Genomic DNA, 24,669 nt, shown 5'->3' on the forward strand with positions numbered 1-24,669 from the left:
GCAGGGCTTTTTGGCACTTTTATCTAATAGCTGATTGAATCAGCTGTTAGATAAAAGTGCCAAAAAACTCCACTAAAGCACCCAATCTATACAGACAGTGGGAAAGCCAGGTGTAACTAAGGCACTGCCTCTTGGCATGACCCAGGCTTGCCATAAGAGCGTGCCAAGTTTAATGTAAAGCATCTTTTTTTCCCCCACATCTGCAAGCAGCCTGCCTCAAAAAGACTATAGCTGAAGTCAAAAGGCTTGATGGGGAAGTTTTGATATGAAGAGAGAGAGACTGTGAGTAAAGAAGAGTAAAGGGGGCAAGACAAAGCCATAGTTGTGGGAAGCTCATCAGCCTGTTGCATAAGAGAAGAGCAATGGGGAGTTCAAGAAAATCAAAAGGCAGAAAGGGAAACAGCATAAACAAAGACAGCCACAGCTAGCTTAAGCAGAGTTGAACTGTACAGCTGGTCCTGCTGTGAGGCCTAAACCAGCCACAGACAAACTAAGGCCAGGCTGAGATTTCTTCTGCTGATTATGATGCTCCAGGAGGATCCTTGCAACCCCTGGGAATGGCAGCAGACTAGTGGTCTCAGTACCATTTGTGATTCCCAGGGGCAGTGACCTGCCCAGTGTCTCATGGGGACTTAGCAGTAGAGTTAGAAATAGATCCCAATTCCCGTGTCTGCTGTACAAGAGAAATATTCCCTGTTCATCAAGAAGATTAATGTGCTTTCTTGTGCTTGGAGAAGTTCAATACATTCTAATTTGCAACTTTTCCCCCTATTATTTAGAGAATAAAAAAGGAGACTGAGTTTGAAAACTGAGGCTGGCTCCATGTATCCAGAATCCACCACTGACTCCCCCGCCAGACTCTCGCTAAGACAGACGGGCTCTCCCGGGATGATTTACAGGTGAGCCAGTCAGCAGCTTCTGCACCTTCCTCCACTAGCCTGTGCATGGGGCAGAGATATATTTTTCGTGGGAGTCAAGGGGTAACATTTTTAGCGGTTTTCAGAGAACTGGTTATTGTGATTGGTGCAGTGGCTTGAGGCAGACACAACAATGACATAAAATCCTTCGTGTGCTTTTTGAATGTGTTGGTGAAAAATAATTGTCCAGAGCTGCACAAACCCTTGGTAGAGCAAGCAACATTGGAGTACCTCTCAGGGCTCTGCTGTGGGCTACCTCAAGTCAGTTGCTCTTCAGTATTTCTTTCTAAGTGCTCTGCTTCACTAAAGGGCTTACCTGTACGTTACCTATATCCACCTTTTGTACATGTTTGCAGGATGTTCTGTTATATTATGTGAGCCAGAAGCCATTTGCAGGTAGCCTGACCAGATAATGTGCTGATAACTGCTTCCTAACACTTGGTGGAGCTGTTGTCCTTCTTTCGCAGAACCTTTCGCTCCGAAGTGAAGGGAAACTCTGAAGTCATTAAAAATATTATAGAGATGGGGGGTGAGCCCTAGAGGCTCACTAGCACACACAAACCACTGTACGATGAGTTGACTGGTTTGTCCATGTCTGACACTTCACTTGTCTTTTAATGTGATGTGTGGAATGTTTCTTCTTTCTTTCCCTTGCTGTCGGAAGTGCTCGGTACGGGAGTCCCAAACGACAGCTGCAGTTCTACAGGTAACCAAGTATTTTACTTCTCATAAAAAAAAAATGCAGCTGGAAAGTAGTTACAGGCTTAACTGTAGAAAGCCTGATTTCAGAAGGAGCCTCAGCCCATGGACTGTATTCCCATGGTTATCATCGAACTCAGTAGGTGCCGTCTCTGGCAGCCTCTGGGAATTCTACAGTGGAACTGCTCGACATGTCAAACTCAACCAGCACCCTATGTTGATGCAGTCAGATTGTCATTATGGTGCTGGGCTCAGTGTGTTCTTGTTGTGGATATTCAATTGTGCCAGTTGAGGATTAGCTGAATGATTGTTTGCATTATTGTGGTGGCTGCATTCAGTTTAAGTGTAGGTATAATAAATGCATGTGTATGCACTCCTCCCACAATCATTAAGCAAAGTAGAACGTGCTTTCAAATGAAAGTCTGTGTGCCTGCAAGATCAGGAGTGAAGTTGTGGAAATAATTCCAGGCTAGCCTGCCCCTTCCTTACTTCTTATCTCTGTGGTATGGGCTGATTTGACCTTTTCCAGATGCATTACGTGAGCCAAAAAGGGCAGTAGAATCTTATCCTTTGTTGTGAGTGTCTCCATTTGTGGATGCCTGGCCTGAGACACCTTAAAAAGGCCTGATTCTCCTGGTGAAAAACAGGTTCTGCAGAATAGTGGTAAAACAGGCAAAAGAGAAGACTGCAAGCCTGCGGCATTGTAGGTGCAGACAGAAATGCAGTTTCCCGACCTAACTCACGGTGCTTTGCAGAAAACACCATGAGTTAGACCAGGGGTCAGCAACCCCTGGCACATGGGCTGAGCATGGCATGAAGGCCATTTTGCTCGGCACACCACCTCCAACCCGGGCTCTAAGCAGCTGCTGCTAGCCACGAAGCCCAGGCTGCTCCCAGCAGGGAGCTGGGAGGCTGCAAGCCCTGCTGCAAACAGATCAGGCTCCGTGGGCCAGCTGCAGCTGGGAGGCTGCAAACAGCTGCTCCAGGCTCCAGCACGTCGGCACTCCGGCACCTTCCAAGGTAGACACTGTGAGTTTTTTGGCACACTGGCCAAAAAACGTTGCCTACCCCTGAGTTATACCGATCCACCCAAGGCAACAGACATTAGCTGTTGGGTCAGGAGGGTGGAGGATTGGCTCCAATTTGGGGCCCATCCAGGGAGACAAGCCGTATCTCTGCAGTCTTTCTCCCCTAGCTCTGCCCCCCACCCCCACCCCCACACACACACAGCTTGAGTGCTGTTTGTGGATGGGAGAGGGGAGAAAGCAGGGAAGGGAGCTCGTTCTGGGGCTTCCCCAGTCAAGCTGGAGTAGGGGGACAGGTTGATTGGAGCTCCCCAAGGTGGGGAGCTCCAATACACCCACCCTACCCCACCTTCCAGTGCCAGCTAGGCAACCCCCAAAATGAACTCCCTCTACTCCCCTCCTCCTCCCACCCCAGCCCCCATTCTGAAAATAGCATGGGGACTAGAGCTGGGCTGCATCAGCCAAGACCTGCTCCCAGTGTGCACAGACAGAAATTAATGAAGGTGCTCCACTTTGGAGCACCTTCATCTGAATCCTCATGCAACGAGGGTTCAGATTGTCATGGGATCGAGCTCTTTTAAAGTGGTCTGCAGCTGTGCACTTATGTTTGGTCATGGCTGTACACCACATTCTGGACCAGATTGGGCAAAAATTGTCACATCTGTGTGCACCCTCTGTCTTCATTTTACAGAGGTTTCAGGTCAGGGCTAGCCAGGGAAAAGTCCCTTTGGCCCAAACGGCTTCATTCCTATCTTCTCCTCTAGTCTCCTGGAAATGTAGGTTTGCATTGAATCAGCAGTTCAGGAAAGCCTGGGATCCACCTCCCAATGTTTCTTTCAGGTTTGCTACAGCATGGCTTTCTGCTGTTCTGTGAGCCTGCTGCATGTGGACCAAGATGAAAGCAACATTCTTTGTCATGGCGTCCAGATATACAAAATACAAAACATGTTGGTGTCACTTCTGCCAGCTTATGACTGCATAGCACCTCATCTGTATTTGTCAGAGTGGGAACTGCTGTACATGAGCAGTAATGTGTAGGCTCAGACCAGACCTATTAGTTTTTCCCTAGAGTCCCTCTGGGATCCTGGCCAGCCCCCATTCATCTAGTGTGTGCTTTAAGAGAAATGTCATCAGGTTGCATCAAAAAAATGGTAGCATTTTTTCCCAGCCTTTTAATGTCTAAAATTAAGAAACCACTTCCCCTTGCCCCAGTCTGTGCTGAGGGCATGCAAGAAAAAGTTGCTAATGCTGCCAGTGGCTGGTACTAGCGACAAACTGGAATCCAGGGCTTTTCCAAACAGAGCTTCTGGTGATCAGAGTCCCAGACTGCTTTCAGTACATGTTCAGGAATGGAGCCCTTCCTTTTATTTTTCAATGGGTAAAAATTTTGTTTCCAGTTCATTGTACTTATGTCTTGCTGTGTGAATGGAACAGAATGAAAGTGTGGTAGGGTGCGAGAGAAAGAGATGAGATGAAAACCTGAGAGAGACATGGTGTGCACATTTGTGAACAGTTTTTTGCACCGCTTCTTTTTTTGAACTGCTAACAGATGAAGTTTTTCTCTGCATGTATTTATAAATAAGACGTGGTGATCAATCAGGGCTATAGGCACTATGCAGTAACATGCACAGAAACAACTGTCTAATTAAAGTGAAAGCATTACTCATCAGTGCTGCGCAATTAATGCATATAGTTTTTTGTAAATACATCTTTATTACCTTGAGCTGTCAGCACCTGGTTTATGGTAATCTGGAAAGTTCTCGGTGTGGAAGAAGTCCTAATGAATCATTCAGATGATTTGTTTGGGCCCACACCTATGCGTTGTTAACGCGTGAAGGAGAGAAACTTTCTAGTCTTTCTAGTCTAGTCCCTTCCAGTCTTCCATTTGTTGCACATGATATATGCTCTCTTGGGGCCTGACCCTGCCTCAACACACATCACAAGATCATGCTAACACACCCCAATCGGCAAACACAGCCATGCTCCAGGGCTGAAGGGCCAGGGACCTTGGTCCACAGCCCTCCGCCCCAGCAAGAGGTACCAGCTGCTGCAACAGAGCGGAGGCTGGCTCTCCTCCATGCTGCCTGCCTGCTGTGAGCTCAGGCTGGGGGGCCAGCTCCCTGCCACTGCACACACTCCTGAAGGAGCAGGGAGGACCCGTGCCCCCCAGATCTGTGCATGGGGCAGGGGCAGGCATGGGCTGCCTGCTACAGGCTTGGGCTCCCAGTCCTACTGCCCTCCCCTGGCGCCTCCACAGCCCAGCGAGTACAACCTGGCTGGAGGGAACAGGGGGGCCACACAGAAATCTCCTTGCCTCTGCAAGCTCCACGCTGCCCTGGTGACACGTCCCATGCCCACACAGCAGCAGAGGGGTGCAACCCCACACCACTGCCCCTGCTGCTACCACCAGGGCAGGGGACATGTCCAGGGCAGTGCAAGGAGATCCCTGTGCTGCCCTGCTGTTCCCTGTAGCACCGACTGGAACTCTGCTAGCCTGCAGAGAGCTCTTTGTAAAACTGCAAAATCCACGGGCTTCTCTGTTAAAATGAGAAATCTGCATTTTCCTCTAGTAAAGGGGGAAATCTGTGTTTTTCTCCATTTTTTCTTAGGAAGTGGAAAACCCAGATCCCTGCTGATCAGCATTGGATAGAATTGGGCCCAATGTTTTAAGGTTATTTTGACAGCATGGTGAGGCCTCCACAGAGATTGACAGGCCAGTTCCTGACCACACTCTGGCCCTACTGTCCTGTGCCAGGAGGCTAACAAGTTGGAAAGGATAGCTGACCATGGTTCCCCTTGTGTGGAAGACTTCCTGGGGGCATAGGCTCAACATGGATGGGTCGACACAGCCCCATTCCCAGCTAGGGTAAGAAGTATATTCTCGCAGAAGAAGGTGGCCTATCTCTGGTAGTCCTTAGTCGCCTGCACATCATGGTGTTACTTAAATTGCCAATTGCTCAAATCAGGAGCAAGACTATATAAAGGGGGATAAGGCAAGGTGCTGTGTTTATTGATTACCTGAGTTGGACTTAAAGGTTCAGACACACTATTCATACAAACACACACATCATACACATCATTACACATAGGCATACACATATACAAAACAACCATTTTATTTACACATACACCAGATATAGTTACCAGCAATAGTTGCTCAATATCAACCCAGGATGGCCAATCCGGGCATACTGAGTAGATGATGATTTAAAGATAGTAGATTTGAAGATAACAGCTGGACTGGGGTGAACAGATGCATCTGTGCTCTGATGAAACAGCAGTAGAGAAAGAGACTTACCCAACTAGGCATTTTCAAAGTGTTCTTTTATAGGATTGGCATCCTCTGTTTCAGGTCTTTGGGGGTTTTCCATACCCAGCTTCTGTTTTTGTGGTTGTTCTTCTTTTGTCTTCAGCTTATTTCAGCCTTGGAGTGTTTTTGCTGCCCATCTGGCATGATGGGTGCATTCTTTCTTCCATCATAGTTGCATGTAGACTGGAGCAGAACCGAGGCTGCCACAACTTCCACTAGGGGCCAGAGGCAGGGTTGTCGGAGTACCATCAGAACCTGTAGCTAATTCCATATTATTGAGCACAACTTAGACCAGAGAGCTTAGCCCCCAACTCGAGCTTTTCCTCCTCCTGATTTTGAAGCATTTAGAATGTAGCAGCTGTCTTGAGCTTTTTGTGTTCATTTTCCCCCTGCTCCAATCCTTCCCCTTCTACCGTAGCTTGGGGCAGAAAAGAATTCAGCTCCACAGTGGAAAGAACAGAGCAGACACCACACCAACATCCCTGTATGTTGCTCTTCTATAGCTCTTCTATAGATTCTCTGCCATCCTGTTACAAAGTGTTGGAGTTCTTGCCTAGTGGGGACTCCATGCCACCCAGGGCCAGCTGAATCCTGGTGCTCTGCTCTTTCACTGAGTGGCTGGGAGGCTGGTTACCTATGAGGCTAATCACTGAGCAAGTCTCAACGTACAGATGTTATTTGTTTGTTGGTTCCATCCAAAGAGCCTTAATGGTTCTACTGTATGATGAGAGATTTGGGTTGGTTTCTGTTCTCACGTGGGCACAACTGAACCAGAATGCATGTTTTTGGCTCCAGATTTCCAAACCAAGTCAACTCTGGGCTGAGACTCAGCTTGGAACATTTCCCCATGAAGCAGACCTTTTCAGGATGTCAAATTGGATTCATTAGAGGTTTGCAATGAGTGTCTCAGCAGAACTGTAGCTCTCACTAACAATAGGAGATTTTATGTCTCCCTGTGTATAACAGAATTGCTTTTAGCTTTGTTTTCGAACACCACCATGGAGGAGAGTTTTTGCTTCTGATTTTTCACCTTGTCAAGGCTTATGTTATCATTGGCAGTGCTTTTGCACCAGCGTATCTGTTAAATCCAAAGGAGTCCAAGCACAGTTCCCTGGGTTCACTTCCTGGTGCATTATCACAGTGTACCTTTGTTACAGCCCCAGCTTGTTAGAAATGGAACCTGTTACTGGGCCTTCCATAGGTTCTGGCAAAAATCTGCTTTACAAAAAGTAATGTTGCCAGTATTCATAAAGCCAGCTGCACATCCACAGGCTTTTAGAGGAGGAGGAGGTCATTAATAATTTAGCTTCTGTTTGCTAAGAGGAAAATACCCTAATAGAACTAATGGAGTGCTGCTAAAAAACTTGACTCTGGAGAGACTTGCCTTATTCACCAATTGTGTTGGACGCTTAGTGCCGACACTCCCATAATAAAAAAAAAAAACCCAGCTGTGCTGTCTTTATAACTATCTCACAAAGCCCTGATAAGCTATAAGTTTCTTTTTTAATGAGCAGGATTCCAAGAAAGCGGGTGAGTTTATGTTCGTCTTGAAGCTGTAGGATCAGGAGCTGCAGAGTCCCTTTGGTCTCTTTGAAGTATATACATACATCTGAGCCTTCCTAAAGCAGCAAGTAATCTTCAGCCTCTTGTATTTATTTCAAAGTAAGATGCCTGCTTCTTTGGTAGAAGAAAGAACTTAAGTTCATCTGTTTTTCAACTATAGGTAAATGAGAAACAAATCTGTTACAAAAGCAACCAGTACAGAGCTTGGTACGTGTCAGGATTAAGCTTGTTCTGTTTGTAAATTGACTGAGTATATTAAAATCAGTGCTGCTGGCTCATAAGTATTATGCATTTTTTTTAGTTTTAAACCTGGTGTTATGATAGATTTGAGTGAATCCTGGGAAACTGGTATCTTGAAAGAGGTAACTGAGCTATACAGTTGCATTCAGGGTTTGTAAAGTGTGTTTGTGTCTTGGAGAAGTCAGTCCTAGAAAAATTTGAACTGTTGGACTAAAGCAAGCTCTATGCTTACTCTTTAGAGGATCAAGTGGCTATAATTCACTTAAATAGTCCACTGCTAACCTGCTTACGTTAGGTGGCTGCTTTGTTGAGAGAGATTATTTAAACATTATCATCCACTTGTTACATCTTCCAAATATGAGAAGCATTTTAGGATTTTAGTGTGTTTGTTTGCTGCTTGTGGTCTGGAAGAGACAGTTCTTTGTGCATCGGTGTGTATCTGAACTTTCTGAGTCTGATACTCTTATTTTTTGATGGATTATCTCTGATTAGCAGTGATTTTGATGAAACAGTAACTCCTACTTTATTACATTTTTTGTTCAGACCTCTGCAGATCTTATAAACCCAGAGTGAGATCTCACTTTTTCATCCCATATTCACTATTAAAGTAGTTTTGTTTTCGCTGCACTTTTTTGTTCATCCTGCTTTCATTGAAGCCACAAGAACATGACATGTCATAACCAGGCTTTGCCATCCATTCAGCTTCCCCTTGGCTCCCTCAGGACAGTCCTATCTGACTCCCACTGATTTCGTTCTCTTCATTGACAGCAGCTGGATATTGGATATGGCCAAAAAAATAATGTGCAGAATTGCCCATTTGCAAGTCATTATCAGTTTACAGATCCTATAGAAAGTGCTGCCGAGAACAATGCTGGCATCTGGGGTGCAGAGCACACCAAACTTCTTGCCTCCCTTCTGAACTGCAGTGCTAGTTCCTGGCAAGACTCCCCATTGTTTGATTTGTATTAAAAGCATTTAGGGACTTTAGGGCACTGCAAGGGAGAGAATGCATGGGTGACTGAAGATGTGCTTACGCCCTGTTGGAGCTGCTGGCCTTGGTCAAGAGAAAAATGATTCGCCTTGAAAACCAAGGGTGTCCTTTATCCTTCATTGCTATTTGTTTGCCCGTCCTCAGCACTGCTGCTCCTTCATTCCTCATACCTGGAGCTGCCAGAAAAAACCTCATAGAACAACATGTTAGTCTTGGGTGTAGCAGAAAATCAATTAGTTGAGAGTCCAGAAGTGCTGTCCTCTTCTGCTTTCACTGTTAGCACATCAGGCAGCATGCATCAATGTGAGCGCCAGTTATGTTCTTGTCCCTTCTTTTTCCTCACTACATACATTTCTTCACACTCCAGAAGACCTGGCCCTAAACTCTGGACTCAGATTTAACATAGGTAGACCCCCCCCCCCCCCACCACGCACAAGTGCTGGTAGGAGAGCTGGAATGTTGTAGTGAAGGAAGGAATGCTCCAATCCTGGGCTTTGATATGGAAGATGATGGGAAAATTGAGCTGCTATATGCGGAAGATAAAAATCAGCTGCAGGACAAATGCAAGTGTTGTAAGCACCTAACGCCCTGGGAAGTCCGTCAAAATGAGTGAACCTGTGCGGGCAGGAGGATGCAGTATATATTTTTTTTAATTCTAATTTCAATTATTTTATGAATCTATTAAAAAAATGTGTCCGGCTCTTTAAAAGCCCCCAAATTGTTGTGTGGTCATATGGATTTTGCTTGCCTCATTTTTTTCCTAAATAGGAAAACTTTTTAAAAGATTTCATAAATTGACATTTATTCCAAGGCTTATTTGTTGCTTTTTACAGTAGCTTCTTGCAAGCTAATGGCTATTGATTCCTCTGAGGTTACGTTTTGATGGGAGAATGGTGCATCTTCTGTGCACTTTGCTTTTTAGATGAAATACCGCAAAATCTAACATGCCACTGATGCTTGGGGTTTTATACCAGACACAGTAAATGTAAAACCTTTGTAGTGATTGCGATAATATTTTGTTGAGAAAGGAGAGCTCAACTACATTACTGTGCAGAACATACAAACAAGGTGTCAACATACAGATGCTGCCTCAAGGTAACCAGGCAGGCAAGAGGAAGTGCAAGCTGATTGTTTCCTGTGAGAAGTGGTGAGACTTCATCATAAGGCTGCTGTTCATCCTACCCACCTCACGTCTCTCTTGAGACTAATGCAACCAGATGAACATTGTACTTTCAAGTCCAAATCACAGACTCTGTTTGCATAGCAAGAGCACAAAGTCTCAGTGGTCCTGAATCCTATAACAAAAGGCTGGATTTTTCCCCAGTACTGTCACTGCAAAGTGGTGGACTTGTTTCATAGATTTCATAGACATTGGGGCTGGAGGGGACCTTGGAAGATCGAGTCCAGCTGCCCGCCCAAGGGGCAGGAAGTCAGCTGGGGTCATAGGATCCCAGCAAAATAAGCATCCAAATTTCTCTTGAAGGCGTTCAGTGTGGGTGTTTGAACCACCTCTGATGGCAGGCTATTCCAGATCTTGGGGGCTCAGACAGTAAAGAAATTCTTCCTTATGTCCAGCCTGAAACGGTCTCGTTTCTGGGGGCCTCTGACCAGACAGCCTTGTTTTTTACTGTTTAAAGTTATTTGTAGTTTGTTATGCCTCTTGCAGGGCCCTAAAATCCATTTTGTCCCAGCCCACAAGTGCCCAGTAATGCAAATGTAGTTACAGGATTCAGCGTGTGTCAAAAATTACAAATTCCATATTGCAGAGAGCAGGGGCAGTGCTATAGGTTGGTCCAATGTCCATATCAGGAGCTGAGAAAATACTAGAATTGGCATTTTCAAATGCTTATGCCTGCCCACATTTTTGGAGGTGCTGAGAATTGTCTTCTGTGGGAGCTGTATGTTCCTGGCTGCTTTGAAGACTAAGGCGCTTACTGAATTACTTCATCTTGGCCTCAGGTGCTCAGCCATGGGCATCAAACATGACATCTTTGTCCTAGTTCTCTTCACTTCGTGAAACACTAAATATAATGGATGGTTCAAAAAGCCAGAGAAAAAATAACCATCTCAATTCCAGTCAACTGTCTGCCTAAGCAATCTCAGCACCTCCTTCCAGTGGAGGTGTTTGCATCCTATCACTTACTGAAACATGCTCTGCAGCACAGTCAGCAGGTTATTTTCAGCAGCCTGTATCGAATGGGAACTCAATGAGATGGATCTGTGCCCTGTTTACCACTGCAGATAAAAGTATTGGCTTGATGCATAGAGTGCAGCAGCCTGCTCTATAAACAGCACACTTTCCTCTGAAAAGCACAGCCCATGTGTGACAGGATCCTGGGGCAGGGCATGGAAGCCATTGTCACTCTGTTCCTTTCTCATGGTAGATGTTTACCTGCCAGGGGGCTGAAGCATCAGTGTGGAGAGTGAAATGTGTGCTAACAAGACAATCAACTTCTTCTGCCTTCCAGGGGGCCCACATGCATATTTTGACTGAGATTCTCCTCTGGTATCAAACACTACAGTTCTGCACTGCTGATTGACACCAAAAGGAAGATGTGGCCTGAAGTGTCTTGCTGTAACATGGAAATGCCCGAACAAACCTGTAAACTTCCCAAATGAGCAATTTTTGTCCCCTTTGATTAGAGTATGCATTTAATTAAATACTGTTGGCAACCCACGTGTGGGTGAACAGTTGCAAACCAGCAAGTCACTAAAAGCCCTGGGATCAATGATATGCTCAGAGCAGCCATTAAAAATCCAAACATCACAACTTGCCAGATTCTGAGGTGCAGAGTGGCCCAAACCTGTGATGCCGAGAGGGCTTTGCTCTCTAATACATTTCCACTTGCCCTACCAGCATGCATTAAAATGATCTTGTACACTGCCCACGTAATTGTCTTGCTACCAGAAAAGAAGCTTTGAGCAGGTAAACATGTGCAGCATTAATATGACAAGCTGGTGGTAGAAGATGTTCACATCACTGACACAGGAGTATATGCTGAAGTTTCAGTGGCTTACAGGAGCAGCATTTTTCTGCTGAGGAAAAATAAACGTCATAATGAAAGTGATAAAATGGAATGTGATGAACATGCCAGCATGCAGTCGTGGTAGTGACTCCAGCATGGAGTAGATGCTTCCAAGCTGAATTTAAAAACAGCTAGCTAAGGTGCAGGATCCACTGTGGCAGCCCATGCTGAACTCCACTGTTCCAGGACCAGACCCAAAACCAGCTGAACCAACCAACCCCCACAAAAAACCTCAGACCTCTGGCAAAGACTTCTTGGCTCTCCGAGCTTCTTGGGCTCTACAGATAAATCCCTACTGTTTCTTTGAATGCAGAGATTATTCTGGGACATCCATTAATTACACCATCTTCAGTGTATCAGCATACAGTGTAAGACCATGGTTTGTAAAATACTTCTTTTTTTTTTGCCAAGCAGTACTCAGAAGAGAACTTGGGGATACCGGGAGTTCTTTGAGCAGTCTCCTCCCGGAAGAAGAGGAAAACCCCCTTGACTTATCTTCATTTAAGCTACATGGAGGAGAATAACAACTCTCAGAGCACAAAAGATCTTCCCGATTTCTGACCTAAGGAAATCCTTTCTCCTTAGTTGCCATTTAAGCCTTCTTGTACTGTTTCCTAGGGACACAGAGTATCTGATCTCCATCCTCTTTGTAACAACCCCCCAGCCATCTTCTCTCTCTATTCCTTCCAGTTCTCTTTGACAGATCCCAGCTGTTCAGATAAAACCCACTTGCAGGTAAACGTCCCCCTTATAATCATTCAGAAGTCGGTGCAGTAAGGGTTTCTTAAAAAGGCAGAGCTCTAACAGACAGCAGCATGAGCTCCCATCCCATGTGAATGCTTAGTGTGATTTCAGCAGTTCATCATCCTGTGACCCAAGAGTGGTTTGCGGCTGTATGTTTTCCCCGCTTGTTTTAGTTCGTGCTGCACTCTCTCTGTGGCTTGGTTCTCACATAGAAGCCTTTTTCTCTGCTTCACTGAATTGTTTGGCCACTTAAAAATAGCTCAGAGTTCTTTTTGTCTTGTAAGTGACTGTGGTTTGCTCAAGTGTGAGTTAGCCTCAAGAGCTGGATTTCCCCAAAAACCAGGTTCCAGTTGCTGGAGCACACTCAAGCATAGCACCTGTTCAGTGTTAAAGGCTGGTGGTACAAACATATAGGTGCTGTTTGACCAGTGCCACAAGCTTGTTTTATTGTTGGCTGAATGAGCTGGGAAGGAGAAGTCCTTTTTTTTTTTTCCTTAGTTTCGGCCGAAGCAGGTTAGTCAGAATCTCAGAGAACAGCAGCCACCTGCCTGAGCCTCTGGGATTGCACAGATCTTTCAGGTAGATTCAGTCAAAATGTAACCTCTGGAAAACTCTGCAGATTCCCAAGTCAGGTAGCAGAATGTTGTCCATGACATACAGCGAGAGCCTGAAGAGTGTGGTTAGCCGATACCACTCAGATTGGGGCCTGCATCAGGTTCGCCAGACAGATGTGGTGGAGCTGCAGCGCCTACGCGAGGTCCGAGTGGCAGCCCAGGCCAAGACCAGGGAGGAGTTCCTTAGGATGCATGGGCTGTCTCTGGAGGACTGCACAGCTCACACAACCGGCATGAAATATAGGTAAGAAAGGATGCTTTGTATCTTCTGGGTGAATATGGATGGGCATGAAAGACATGAGAGAAGCAACAGCTTTTGTGCACATTTCACTATGCCCAGAGTTTGTGCAGGGCAGAAATCTGCGTTCAGGCTTTGCAAATGGTTTCCAGGATATCACATAGTGTGGATGTATTTTCTTTGCCGCCTTCCCCACCACCTTCCCCCCATGACACAGATCATATTGAAATATTTACTGGAATGGCTTCTTTGGTTTTAACTAGATATAGCTATAAGCATCAGGGCTGTGCTTTAGAAGGGTTTGGAACACCTGTTTGGACCAGCCCAGGGGAGCTTAAAATGCAAAAGGATGAAGCACTTCCCAGGTGATGTGGCAGGGTAACTTTTCTTTCAGTCCAGTTTAAAGTATCTAGAGATCAGGTTGGGGGCATTTAATAAACTTGTATGTCTGGTCTCTGCCCCAGCAGGGGCTAAGTGTGGTGTAGATATGAACAGTCAGTGCTTTACCTGTATACACCAGTGGGAAATTGGACTCAGATTGTCACTTCAGCTTCCTCAAAAGCAGACTTCGCTGTTGGGGACCAGGGTGTGTGCATAACTCCACTCCTAACCATTCCACTCGTCGGAACAGGAATGATTCCTACTTGCCTCTTGGTCCATTTCTGCCCCTGGGCTTTGGTTTTACAGAGATCAGTAGTCAGTGTCCAAACCCAGTGCAGTTTTCTCCCATCTCTCTCCGTTTCCTGGTCATGGGGTTGGCAGTCTGCGAGTTTGCCCACCTCTGGACTCTGAGCAGGGCACATGTCTTCATGCTGTTGCTCCATGCTCATCGCATCCATGGCAGCCGCTTCACCCAGCACCTTCCCATTTATGCAGAGTACTGAATCCTCCCTCTTTTGGTCAGAGTGGGTTACTTCCTTCATCTTTCTCTTCCTTGTCAGAGGCCTGACAGCCACAGTAAGCTTGCCTCCTTGTCTGTAGCATTCTGTACACTGACCCTACCACATATTCATTTCCTGTAGTTTTAGTGAATCCACTTCCTTTAATGTGTGGCAGTGCTGTTGCTACAGTTTACTGGTAGTGGAATTTCTCCTGAGGTCCCAGCAGATGGCAGACTCCTACCAGTGAAAGTCCTACAGTAGTCCAGGGAGAAGTGTCTTGCTCTTTGGAAGGATCAAAACTAAGAGCAAAGGGTCACATGCATACAGTTTAGTCACTGCTACGTAGTTCTGGCTCATGCTTTTCAGCTTGCAAGCAGCAATCCCCTCATGGCCCTGTAATCCCAACCTACTCTAGAGGCATATCGGGAGCATCCTTTATGTTGTTCTGATAAATCTTCATCGCTGCTCATCTGTGCAGTGATCTTGGCAGAGTTTGTTTCACGAGTTCATGGTCAGAACCGTCACGCTTTTTTCCCTCAGCAGGCAGGTGTACAGATCTGTTCCACCCTCAGCCCAGTGCTCACAGTTTGGGACAGAACATGCCAGCCCCTAGGGAGAAGAGAGCAATGGCCTCTGCAGCAAGTTATTTCTGTAGCTGCTGCGGTGGAATCTCTTGGACTATCAGGCTCTGCATAAACTGAATTATTGACACTCAGCCACTGTTTGACAGACCTGGCTCTGCCCCCTTCCTCCACAGCAGCAGGCTGGACTCGCATCCCCTTGCCATGGGCATGAGGACATTCCTTCCTTAGGAACCCTGGACACCTGTTCCTGCCCTGCCAGGGGAGGGTGATTGTGAGGGAGTGAGCTGTTTTCATTAATTCAGTTTAACTGGTTCATCTCGGTTCACTGAATTCTCCAGCAGGATGAAGTAATGTAATCACGACTTATTTAGCTTGATCCAGGGCTACTTTGGGGACAGTTATATATATATGCACAAAGGTGTCCTTCTGAGAGCAGTAGCATTTTGTTTACTAGGACATGATAGGGTGTAATGAGGCTGTAACGTGTGGTACAGCCATCTGATACCCTTGTACCCATCTATCATTCATGCCATCAGCCCGCTTGTGGCCAGACTCTTCCTCCTGCCTAGAAACGAAGCAAAATCCTTTGCAGTGCTGAGATCCAAGCTTCAGAAACTTTACTCTGCTCTTTCTACAGTAGCAAAGCCTTTCAGGCATCCTTCAGAGCTCTCTGAGATCAGTAACAGGTTTTCTAGAGCTCTTGGTGCAGTTAGGACCCACAAAAGGCCAGAATGAGATTCTGGAGCTGGAGTAACCCAGGCAACTGTTAATAGGGTTTTCAGTCCAGTTTCTCTATGGCATTCAGTGAGTGGCACACAGCAGCTTCTGGCTGGGGGATTTGGGGAATGGAATGAACTCTTTGGGTGCATTGACTTATCTCCTCAGTGCCCCATCCAGATTCCATACAAATACTTAGTGTATAGCCACGCTCCTGTATAGAAGCTGTTCCTCAAATGCCCTGCCACTGGCAGTGCAATCCTTCACTTTCCACCAGCTGCACCTGGCACCTGGGTCTAATTAAAGTGGTTGCCCATTCCTACTAAAACCAGGTGAGAAGTGGAGCTTTTATTTAGTAGCAGCTCCCTGGAAGATTCCATTAGGCCTTTATTTGCCATGAAGCGTGTTCTTTTTGCATACTTGCTGATTATGCCCTGGGCCTTCCCCCCACTTCAGGAAACCCTTCTCTTCAGCTGCAGGCCTCCACACATCCCACTTCCCTACCACCATCCTGCTCTCTCTATTGTCTTCCCTCACCCTGATAGCAAATCTCCAGGAGGCTTTGGGAATCTCAGCTCCACTGCTGTCTGTCTTTGGCAGACCCCATGCCTACCTCTATCTCATCCTAACAAGCCTGTGAAAGGAGGTGCTCTGAGTGCCTGATTTGCCTTCTCTGGTTTGCTTTTGGCATGGAGAAATAAGTACCAGTATGGCCCAGAAACCTGAACCTGAGAGAGGATTGCACAGAGCTGGGAAGCCATCCCTGCACTCAGAGACAGCTGGTGCGCCATTAATTTTGCATGTTGTTCCAGAGCCTGGTGTAGCAAGAGCATAAATATTGCAAAGGGGTTTTGTTTGTTAATTACTGTATCTTTGATAGGCTGACAGATCACTGGCTTGAGTGCAGCAGAGGGGCGACTTGCCCAGAGGGGACGTTTTTAAAACTTCTGGCGCTGAATGATCAGTAGTATCCGTCAAAGGGTCTCATATTGTCCCAGCATTGGAAGTAAAACCCGGGCACAACTTAGACCTGTGCCAGCAACTAGATCAGTCCTCTCCAAGCTCTGGCTTCAAAGGTGGAAGTCTTCAAGCACTCAGTTGAAGTAGATTAGATTCCTCTCTTACTCCTGCCCTCCCTTTAGGCTGCTTCTGTTGTGAAACTCACTGACCTCATCCTTAGCCTGGACCAGACTGTGGCTACACAGGGATTTTAACCCCCTTGAACCTGTCACAGAGACTCCTGTTCTCTTTCTAGATAGTTTCCTGGACCCAGTCTACTGTCAAGTCCAGAGGCTGTGTATTTGTTAAAATATCCTTTTCATGGTCCACAATGTAGCAAGCTGCTCTGCATGGGCCAGCTGTTGTGTCCATCTCTGTGGGTTCTGCCTGCAAAGATCAGCCTGCAGGTTTTTGTATTTTCATTGAATCTGAAGCTTTGCAGATAAGGTTTCCTTGCATTTTCTTGTATGACAATAAACAAAGGTAACATTTACACAGTAACAGTAACCTATTTAATATTTATGTGAGAGTTATTTATTGATGAAGTGATGACTGTGTGTGCACTGTCAAAGATATTAAGAAGGATCAGGCTACAGTATTTACTGACAGAAAATACTTTCGTAGTTAAGTTGCAGGGGCTTTGAGGAGTAGAGGGGCCAAGGGGACTGACTGACTTTGAGAGTGATCTCTTTTGGTAATGGACAGTGCTGGATGCCAGCCAACAGAAATTTCAGGAATTCAGCCCCCAAATAAAGTTTGCCATAAGCATAAAGGTCAGAGCTTTGCACAGAGCATTCTTTAGACTAGAGTAGTGCCAAATACTTCTGATGCTGAAGGTTTGTCATGAATAACAAAGATCTGCCTGTTGTCACAAGGTAACTCAGCCTACTTTGGAACAAGTTCCTTTCACAAGGCAACAAAGAGAAGATAAGCAGAAATCTGCAATTCGGATTGAAAAGTTCAACAGCCCCAAAAGCAGGGAGATGGCTCGAGCAGCACTGCCATGGTGCAGCTAATTTTTTTATAGCCAGCAGGGATGAAGTTTTAGAGCTGAATGCACAGATTCTGTCTGCATCCCGTACATCCAGCAGAACTTTGCTCAGGGTTCTGGGGATTTGCAGCAGCATCACTGTTCACCACATCAGTGACACTGTTCCAGATTTATGCTGCTGGAACCCAGAGAAGAGTTTGGTCCCCTGAATCCATCAGTAAAAACCTGCATTTGTTCTGCAATTTCTTTACTTGGTGGTTTTAGCCAAGGCCTCCTTGTAAGGAGCTTTAATCTGGACTCAGGGATGTTTTTTCAAAGTATAGGAAGACTGCACACAGATTAGTACCAAATCACTGTGCCTCCCAGGGATTCAGAATTTTTTGCTTGTCAAATAGCTGCTCGTACGAATCCGCCAGAACGTTGGGGCTAATCAGCAGGGATACTCTACTCCTTCACATCACTCCTTTCTGCCATGACAATGGCCAGACGCAGACAGATGGGCTGGAGGCAGAAAGGACAGAGGTACACTTTATTTTTTATGAGAACCAGTTTTTTGATGTGCAAATACGTGTTTTTGGTATGCAAATTGGCACCTGTAGTGTTTACAGGTGCTTTGTGTGCATTGGGTGAAAACCCTTGAATTCAAGGCAAAACTGCCATTTGCTCCAGCAGGAGCAGGATTTCCCACTCTGCCTTCAGGCGCATCCTAATCTGTGGCAGTAGAATTGGAAACTGCAATTAGTGTTTGTGGGGCACTAAGCAGGATTACTTTGGCTCTGGTGGCCAGTATAAGGAGCTTGGCAGCAGCAGAAAACACCAGTGGATTACACTTTTTTTTTACTTTAATCTGAATTCAGATTTATATAACTTTCATTCTTGAAGGGCACCTAAACACCAACAGTTGTGTGTGTGTATTAGAAACTCTGCATCGGAAGGTATAATATTGAATGTGGGATTCCGGGGGGAGGCCTCAACTTTATACTTTAGATCACAAAAATATGACTTAAGAACTGGCACTGGATTTTTTTAAAGCTCTGAGAGATTGGAACTGGTGTGACAGTCCATTTTTCTCAGCATTTTAGGGCAGGGATCAGCAAGGAATTAAAATGGAGTGGTGCCAGTTAACATGAAAAAGAAAGAGTAATTTACAGTGAAAGAAAGAAATTGCCACAAACTGAAGTGTTCTTTTTGCTTCCCTGGGAGTTTATTCTGCTCCAGAAGTGCTCAGAAAGGGTAAGCAATGTATCATTCTGGCCAAGAGATGGTATATGCAAGTTCAGTCTGATTTGGAAATGTTCTGCAAATGCTGTGTAGCTCTTAGCACATGGGTGCAAAAGGGGAAAAATTAATTGAGTCCCATTTTTTTGGATCCTTCCTGGGTCTCCTGAGTACCTAAACCCAAGCTGGCCACTCACAGTCATCCTCCCTGGAATCCAAAGATAGTCAGTTTGTCATTTCTAGCAGGTTCATGGTGATAAATCAGATGGATGCAGATGCTCTGGGTAGGTGTAACGTTTTGTCATGAAGAGTGAAGAAGGTGCTAGGATGTCATCATGCCATCGGTGGCCAGGTCGGCTAGCCCAGCCCTCTGCCAGGGTCCTGCAGAGGATCAGCCTCTTTCCTGGGCTCTGCAAGCAGGACAATGCCTAGGGCCATGGGAGCAGCAGCTCATTTACCCTCTGCAGGCAGAGAGCACTGTGCCTTGCTTTCACCATACCTGAGGCAGGGAGAGCACCTGCACGAGCATGGCAATTGGGAGGAGGGAGTGCATTCGCATTCCACACCGCCTTAGAGCCAAGGTAGAGAAATACCTGGTGGTGTTAAAACATGAACTCTGAGGATCTTAATTTGAGCAATTCAAGAAAGAAGTGATCCTGGCACCCTGGCTCCATAGGCATTCCTCCCACCCCTTTTCAGGGCAGAGATAACGATTTACAGAAGCACTTCGGAGTCAGCTGTGAGTTACCAAAAGAGATATAAAAGATAGGGTATGTGCTGGGACATTTACCAAGGAGTTTGCTGTATAAGCATGGTGTATGATAACTGGTGTATCCTGGTGACTGGTATAGTGTTATGTCTTCCTGGACCACTGCATAGGTTGTAATGCATGCACGAGAATGTGGCAAACAGAGCAGATTAACTCTTCCCTTACTGCTGCCTTGCTCTTTCCCCTTAAATATACACAAGGTGGAGGAGTCCCTTGTGGTTCAGTGGTAGAATCCTTGTCTACCTCCCAGGAGACCTGGGTTTGATTCCCAGACACTTATACAACTACAGCCATGGAGGCACCAAACATCTGGACTCAGTCTGGTCTTTGGATTCTGTCTCAGTGGCCTAAAGGGAGGATGGAAGGTTTGTGCAGCCTCCCCTTCTCCAAAAATGCCTGCCCAGGCATATGTGTTGAAGGTCTAGTGGCCGTCATGCATACACCATGATCCAGGAGGATCAACAGTTGCCACATATAGGAGGTGAATGAATCCTTGGGAACTGGCACCATTTGTAATGAAGATAGAAATGTGAGAGCTCCCTACAGCCTTGTCTCCCAAACTGGCACTTCTGTTTCCTGCTCTGTTCTGCTGTGGGAAGAGGGTTTGTGTACTGCAACCCCCACCTCTGGCAGCACCTTCCTCCATAAAGGCAAATTAAAAGCAAATATTGGGAATGAATTTTAAAATGACAGCCACTCAAAAAAGCATGTTATTTGAAAACAAAATATGCAGATTGCAAGTTATGAAATGGCTTACTCCCTTGTTTGAAATAGTTACATTGATGCTTCTCAACCTCATGTGGCAGTTTGTTTACTTCCCCAAATTCATAAAATATTGAAAGTGTGAGCAAAAATAAGCCAGCTCCTTTTTTTACAGCATTATTGGAGCGTTATTTAAACGATGCTCTGCAGACATGCGGGAAGGAGGTCCATGCTTCCCAGTTTACAGTCTAAATATAGACTGTTGTCCTTCTTCATTGGAATATCTTAACATGTGGAGGCAGGGGGGAGGGGGTAGAGTAAAAGAGAGCAGAAAATGAGAGGAAAAGGAAATCCGCTCTGGTAGGACCCTCGCATTAGGACCCGCTGCATGTGCTGTGGACAGGCAGCGTACTCAAGCCAACAGCTGCCTCTGTAGTTATTCTTCAGTGAATGAAGCAGCAGTGTATCCTCCTGTGTTATTAATGGATTGCTGAGTGTTTCCTGCTCAGCTCACTGGTCACCTAATCGACTTAGTCAAGCCCAGGCACTGAGCAGGATCAGTGGTGCCATGGTCACGCTGCCCTCTCTACTTCCGAACTCCTGGCTCTCTCTGGAAGGACGGCAGCTGTAGCAGGGGTCAGAGAGCTGGTCAGAGAAGCTTGCTGCTGCATCTCTTCGGTTGGAGGTCTCCTCCATCCTTTCATCTCCAATGCTGGAGCAATGGCAATTCGCTTCTCCTGTCCCCCACTGGATCTGAATACTGTAGCTCTGTGCCTCAGGAAACGAGCGCAGTGTTTTTTTGGCTTACAGGAGGATAAAATTTGAAATTCAGCAGGAAGATAAAATTTGAAATTCAGCACAAAAATGAGATGTGGCAGTCCTAATTATTAATGTGCGACTGTTGGGTACAGGGCTCACCCTCACCCGGAAACTTGGTAAACCTGCTTCAGAAACAAGCTAAGCAATGCTGCCAAGAATGGGAGAAGGGGAAGCAGTGGACAGTGTCAGGACACACGCTGGGAAATAAATAGTTCGGAGCCCTCCAACTCACACTCCTTTTTAACTCTCATACTTGCAAATAGTGGCTTGGTGTCGTGTATTCTTGCTGGCTTTCTCCTAGAAGAGCAGGTGGCAGTTGCAAAGGCTGTACCTTCTGCTTGGCTTTGGGCATTGATTTCTTTGCAAACTCCAAGTTCCTGGGGAAAACCTTTCTAGTTTATTTTCTCCTTGGACATCCTGCAATACTTCTGAGGAGAGTTGGCAGCATATTCTGAAGCAAAACACTTCTGAGAAACAAAGTGGGAGGGAAATTTCTGCAACCAGCACAAAGCCAGAGCACGATGCAGGTCTCTTTTGTGTGCTCTGAACACAGTATCAAGAGCCGGAGTGCAGAAGATCGGCTAAACAGACAAAATGCCAGCAGCCCCAGCCTCGGCACACGCAGCAAATTCCGGGCAGTGGCCATGGTGGCCCGGAGCTTGGGGCAGCTGTCTGTGCAAAACGCCCCATCTTCTAGTGAATCCAGCATGAAACAGCCAGGAATGAAATATAGGTATGGAGAACAATGCGCTCCCGGTGCCCAAATAGTTACTCTGCCTCCTGATTAGATGCGTTTCAGGTTTCTCTATGTGATGTACAAGCTGTAAGGGAAAGAGTGCATGTGTGTGTTGCTGTTTCTAGCTTGTTGTTGCCTGACTCTTCCATATATACTTTTTCAGTGGTACAAATGCTGGCATCTGTATGCTGTGGGTGGGATCCTGGTTTACCTCAGTTTTCTTGGTCTTACAGTTTGCAGGTGTAACTTTCTATGGCTTATCTTCTGCTCTCATTTACACTTATGTGCAACCTCAGCACCTTCCTGGATGCAAGGGGTTTAGTCCCAGTTTACACGTAGAACTGAATGTGATCCTACTTACCTGCATCTATAACCCTGAAATTTGAGTTAGAGTTAAGCAAAATTCCTGGTAGCTTAGGTATAAACTGCCGACTGCTGAGGATGCCTGAGAATTAGTGACAACAGACGTCTGCTTGTGTTCTGGAATGGCCTTTTGCATTTCGTGACTCTGTCTCTTTAGAAGCCCCTGTGAGAATGCAGTAAGAGAGGAGAAAAACTCTGTGGAGATGAGAAATCTGAAAAATAAGCAAAACACAAATGCGAGCTCCAGGTTCTTGCCCACTGGTGGAATATTGTGCCAAACTTTCCAGATGTTTTAGCAAAACGATTCTGAGCAGGTGTGTGGCTAGGTGTGTGCCTGGTGTGGAATTTAACTTTGCCTAATGTTGGGGGCACTAGCACTGGAGACAAAACAGGACTAAGAATGCAAAACAAGTCAGAGTGGCATGCTGGTAGATGGGTCCAGAAGTTGTCCAGGTATTAGATAAGCCCCTTTTTGCCTACAGTCCTCTCTTATCTTTCAAGCAACTTCAGTTTACTGTATTTCCTGAGACCATGAAGGTTTGTGCTAGTTCTTCATAGTGCAGTAAAGCACTATTTGGAGAACATGCAGGTTCAAAGCCAGAAAGAACAAGTCCTGGCTAAAAACTTGTGAAAGCAGGATAGCACCTTGTCCTCTAACTTTCCAGAGAGGTGGGGGTCTGGTTCAGTGGCTCTGAGACTGCCTCTGAGGCGACTTCCAGTTGTTGAGCAGAGTGAATCAGAAACAAGCAGTGCAGGGCTGGCCTGTAGGGGTGGGGGGGCACTGTGCCTGTCCGTGTCTGTCTCATAGTAGTGAACCTGTTGGGTGGAAGCTCTCACTCCAAGTGTGCTTCCCCTGCAATGGAGACCCAGCAGTAATTGTTACAGAGTTGCATTAAGTAAACAGCTGTATGGAGGATTTTTTTAACCATTCAGTATATGCTTAGGGAATCCAGCCACAAGTTTCAGGAAATGACTGATAGTTTGCTCTGTTGGATGGAAAGGTTGTACATGCCATAGAGCAGAGGCTTACAAGCATCTTCAACGGCTAGGTATGTCATAAAGTCTTAAGTCATTCAAGTGCCAGGAACATACAAAACTAAATTTCCCTTAATGCAGAAGATTAGGTCAAGCATTGCTAGGCGTGTTTGTGAACATATTTGCTAGCACATATGTATAATGGATACACATTAGGTGTGCACTGTGCAGGCAAGCAGAGGTGGCACATTTTCTCTTCCACCCATCCCCAAAGAGAGTGCCACTTCTGATTAGCAAATGTGTCAAAATGCTGAGAAAGAAACAAACTGCCCAGCAGTACTTTAGCCAGGCTTTCTAGCAGCAACGTGATTTTTTGGGTGCCCAAATTGAACCATCTCAGGGGTCCAGTAGTTCAGAGAACAGGTGCTTAGCACCCTCTGCAAATCAGTGCCCCTTCCAATTCATCCCTAAAACAAAAGACATTTTTTTCAAGTACTGCTTGTAGTGCTTTAACACTTTTTGTGCAGCTTTCATCCCCTTTCCCCTGTGCCCAAAGTGAGCACCCTGCCCCCAAGAGCACTTTTGTTCTGGGAATCAAAAGGCATAGATGGTGCTATATTGAGCCACATTTCCCCCTACGTTGCAGTTTGCATGGCTGTTTATTTAGGAGAGAAGTCTCATGAGGTGAATGTACAACAGCAGTAATGTTGGATGACACCCAGAGCAGACTTGTCTGTATGTCAAAAAAATTCCCCTATCCTGCAGACATTTCCTCATCAACCCTGTGCAGCAGAAGCAGTGATGCATATTCTACTTCTAAATGGCAAACAAGGCTTTAAAAATACAGCAAAATATTAAAGGCTTCAGTTTGGCCATCTACAGTATAGTCTTAATATTTTAAAGCAACATAAGCAGATATCTGCTTCCTTCTGTTCCCATTTCTGAGGAAGTAAAAATGGCCTGTCAGCTTCCTGAGAGAAGTGCTCATAAAATGTTATCCATTCCCTTGCAGTATAGTGGATGAATCCCAGGAGCCTTGATCTCATTGTTGACTGTGTCATGACTCTCATGGTGCCAGGACTATCATAAGCCACTTTGTGACACAGTGCAGAAATGGGGGGTACTGGGACTGAGCCTGCTTCAAAAAAACAGAAAAGAGAAAGAAAAAATGTTGTTTTCAAATTGGTTGAACGTACAGATAAGTGTACTGTAATGTAATTTCTAACTTCTAAAAGTTGAATAAGAGCAATATAGCAGCCCAGGAGGAATAGTAATCTAAATCCAAAATAATTAAGTGTCATTACTGTGTTGTAGCTTTGCTTTGTTCCTGAGCCCTAAACATGCTTTCTTTTCCACCTCTGAGAGACCAGCCTTCGCTGTGGGCTAGTTCCTCAGATAAAGGAAATTCCAGCATGGGCAGCTCCCTGAGAAAAGCCGGCATGCTGTGAACTGCAGATCCCTGGGTGGCACCAGTGATCCAGAAAGGTGCCTTGTTACTGACCTAGGGAACACGTTCTCCAGTCAGACTCTTGTGTTCCCTCCCTGGTG

At 45.8% G+C, this 24,669-nt stretch overlaps 1 protein-coding gene across 6 annotated transcripts in view; it reads left to right on the forward strand.

Moving 5' to 3' along the window:
* Positions 1-24,669, forward strand: part of KCNAB2 (potassium voltage-gated channel subfamily A regulatory beta subunit 2) — a 101,481-nt gene that overhangs the window by 42,918 nt on the left and 33,894 nt on the right. For 3 of the 6 annotated variants that reach the window (XM_090024404.1, XM_090024405.1, XM_090024402.1), the window contains exons 2-3: positions 780-899; positions 1,582-1,623. In XM_090024404.1, the coding sequence (XP_089880530.1) occupies positions 823-899; positions 1,582-1,623 (119 nt within the window). In that variant the 5' untranslated portion in view covers positions 780-822. The remainder of the gene's footprint in view (positions 1-779; positions 900-1,581; positions 1,624-24,669) is intronic. The other 3 variants (XM_090024407.1, XM_090024408.1, XM_090024406.1) reach the window with 1 other exon arrangement.

This window comes from Crocodylus siamensis, chromosome 12 (genome assembly GCF_052110815.1).
Source record: "Crocodylus siamensis isolate JL-2025a chromosome 12, ASM5211081v1, whole genome shotgun sequence".
Classification (NCBI taxonomy): Eukaryota; Metazoa; Chordata; order Crocodylia; family Crocodylidae; genus Crocodylus; species Crocodylus siamensis.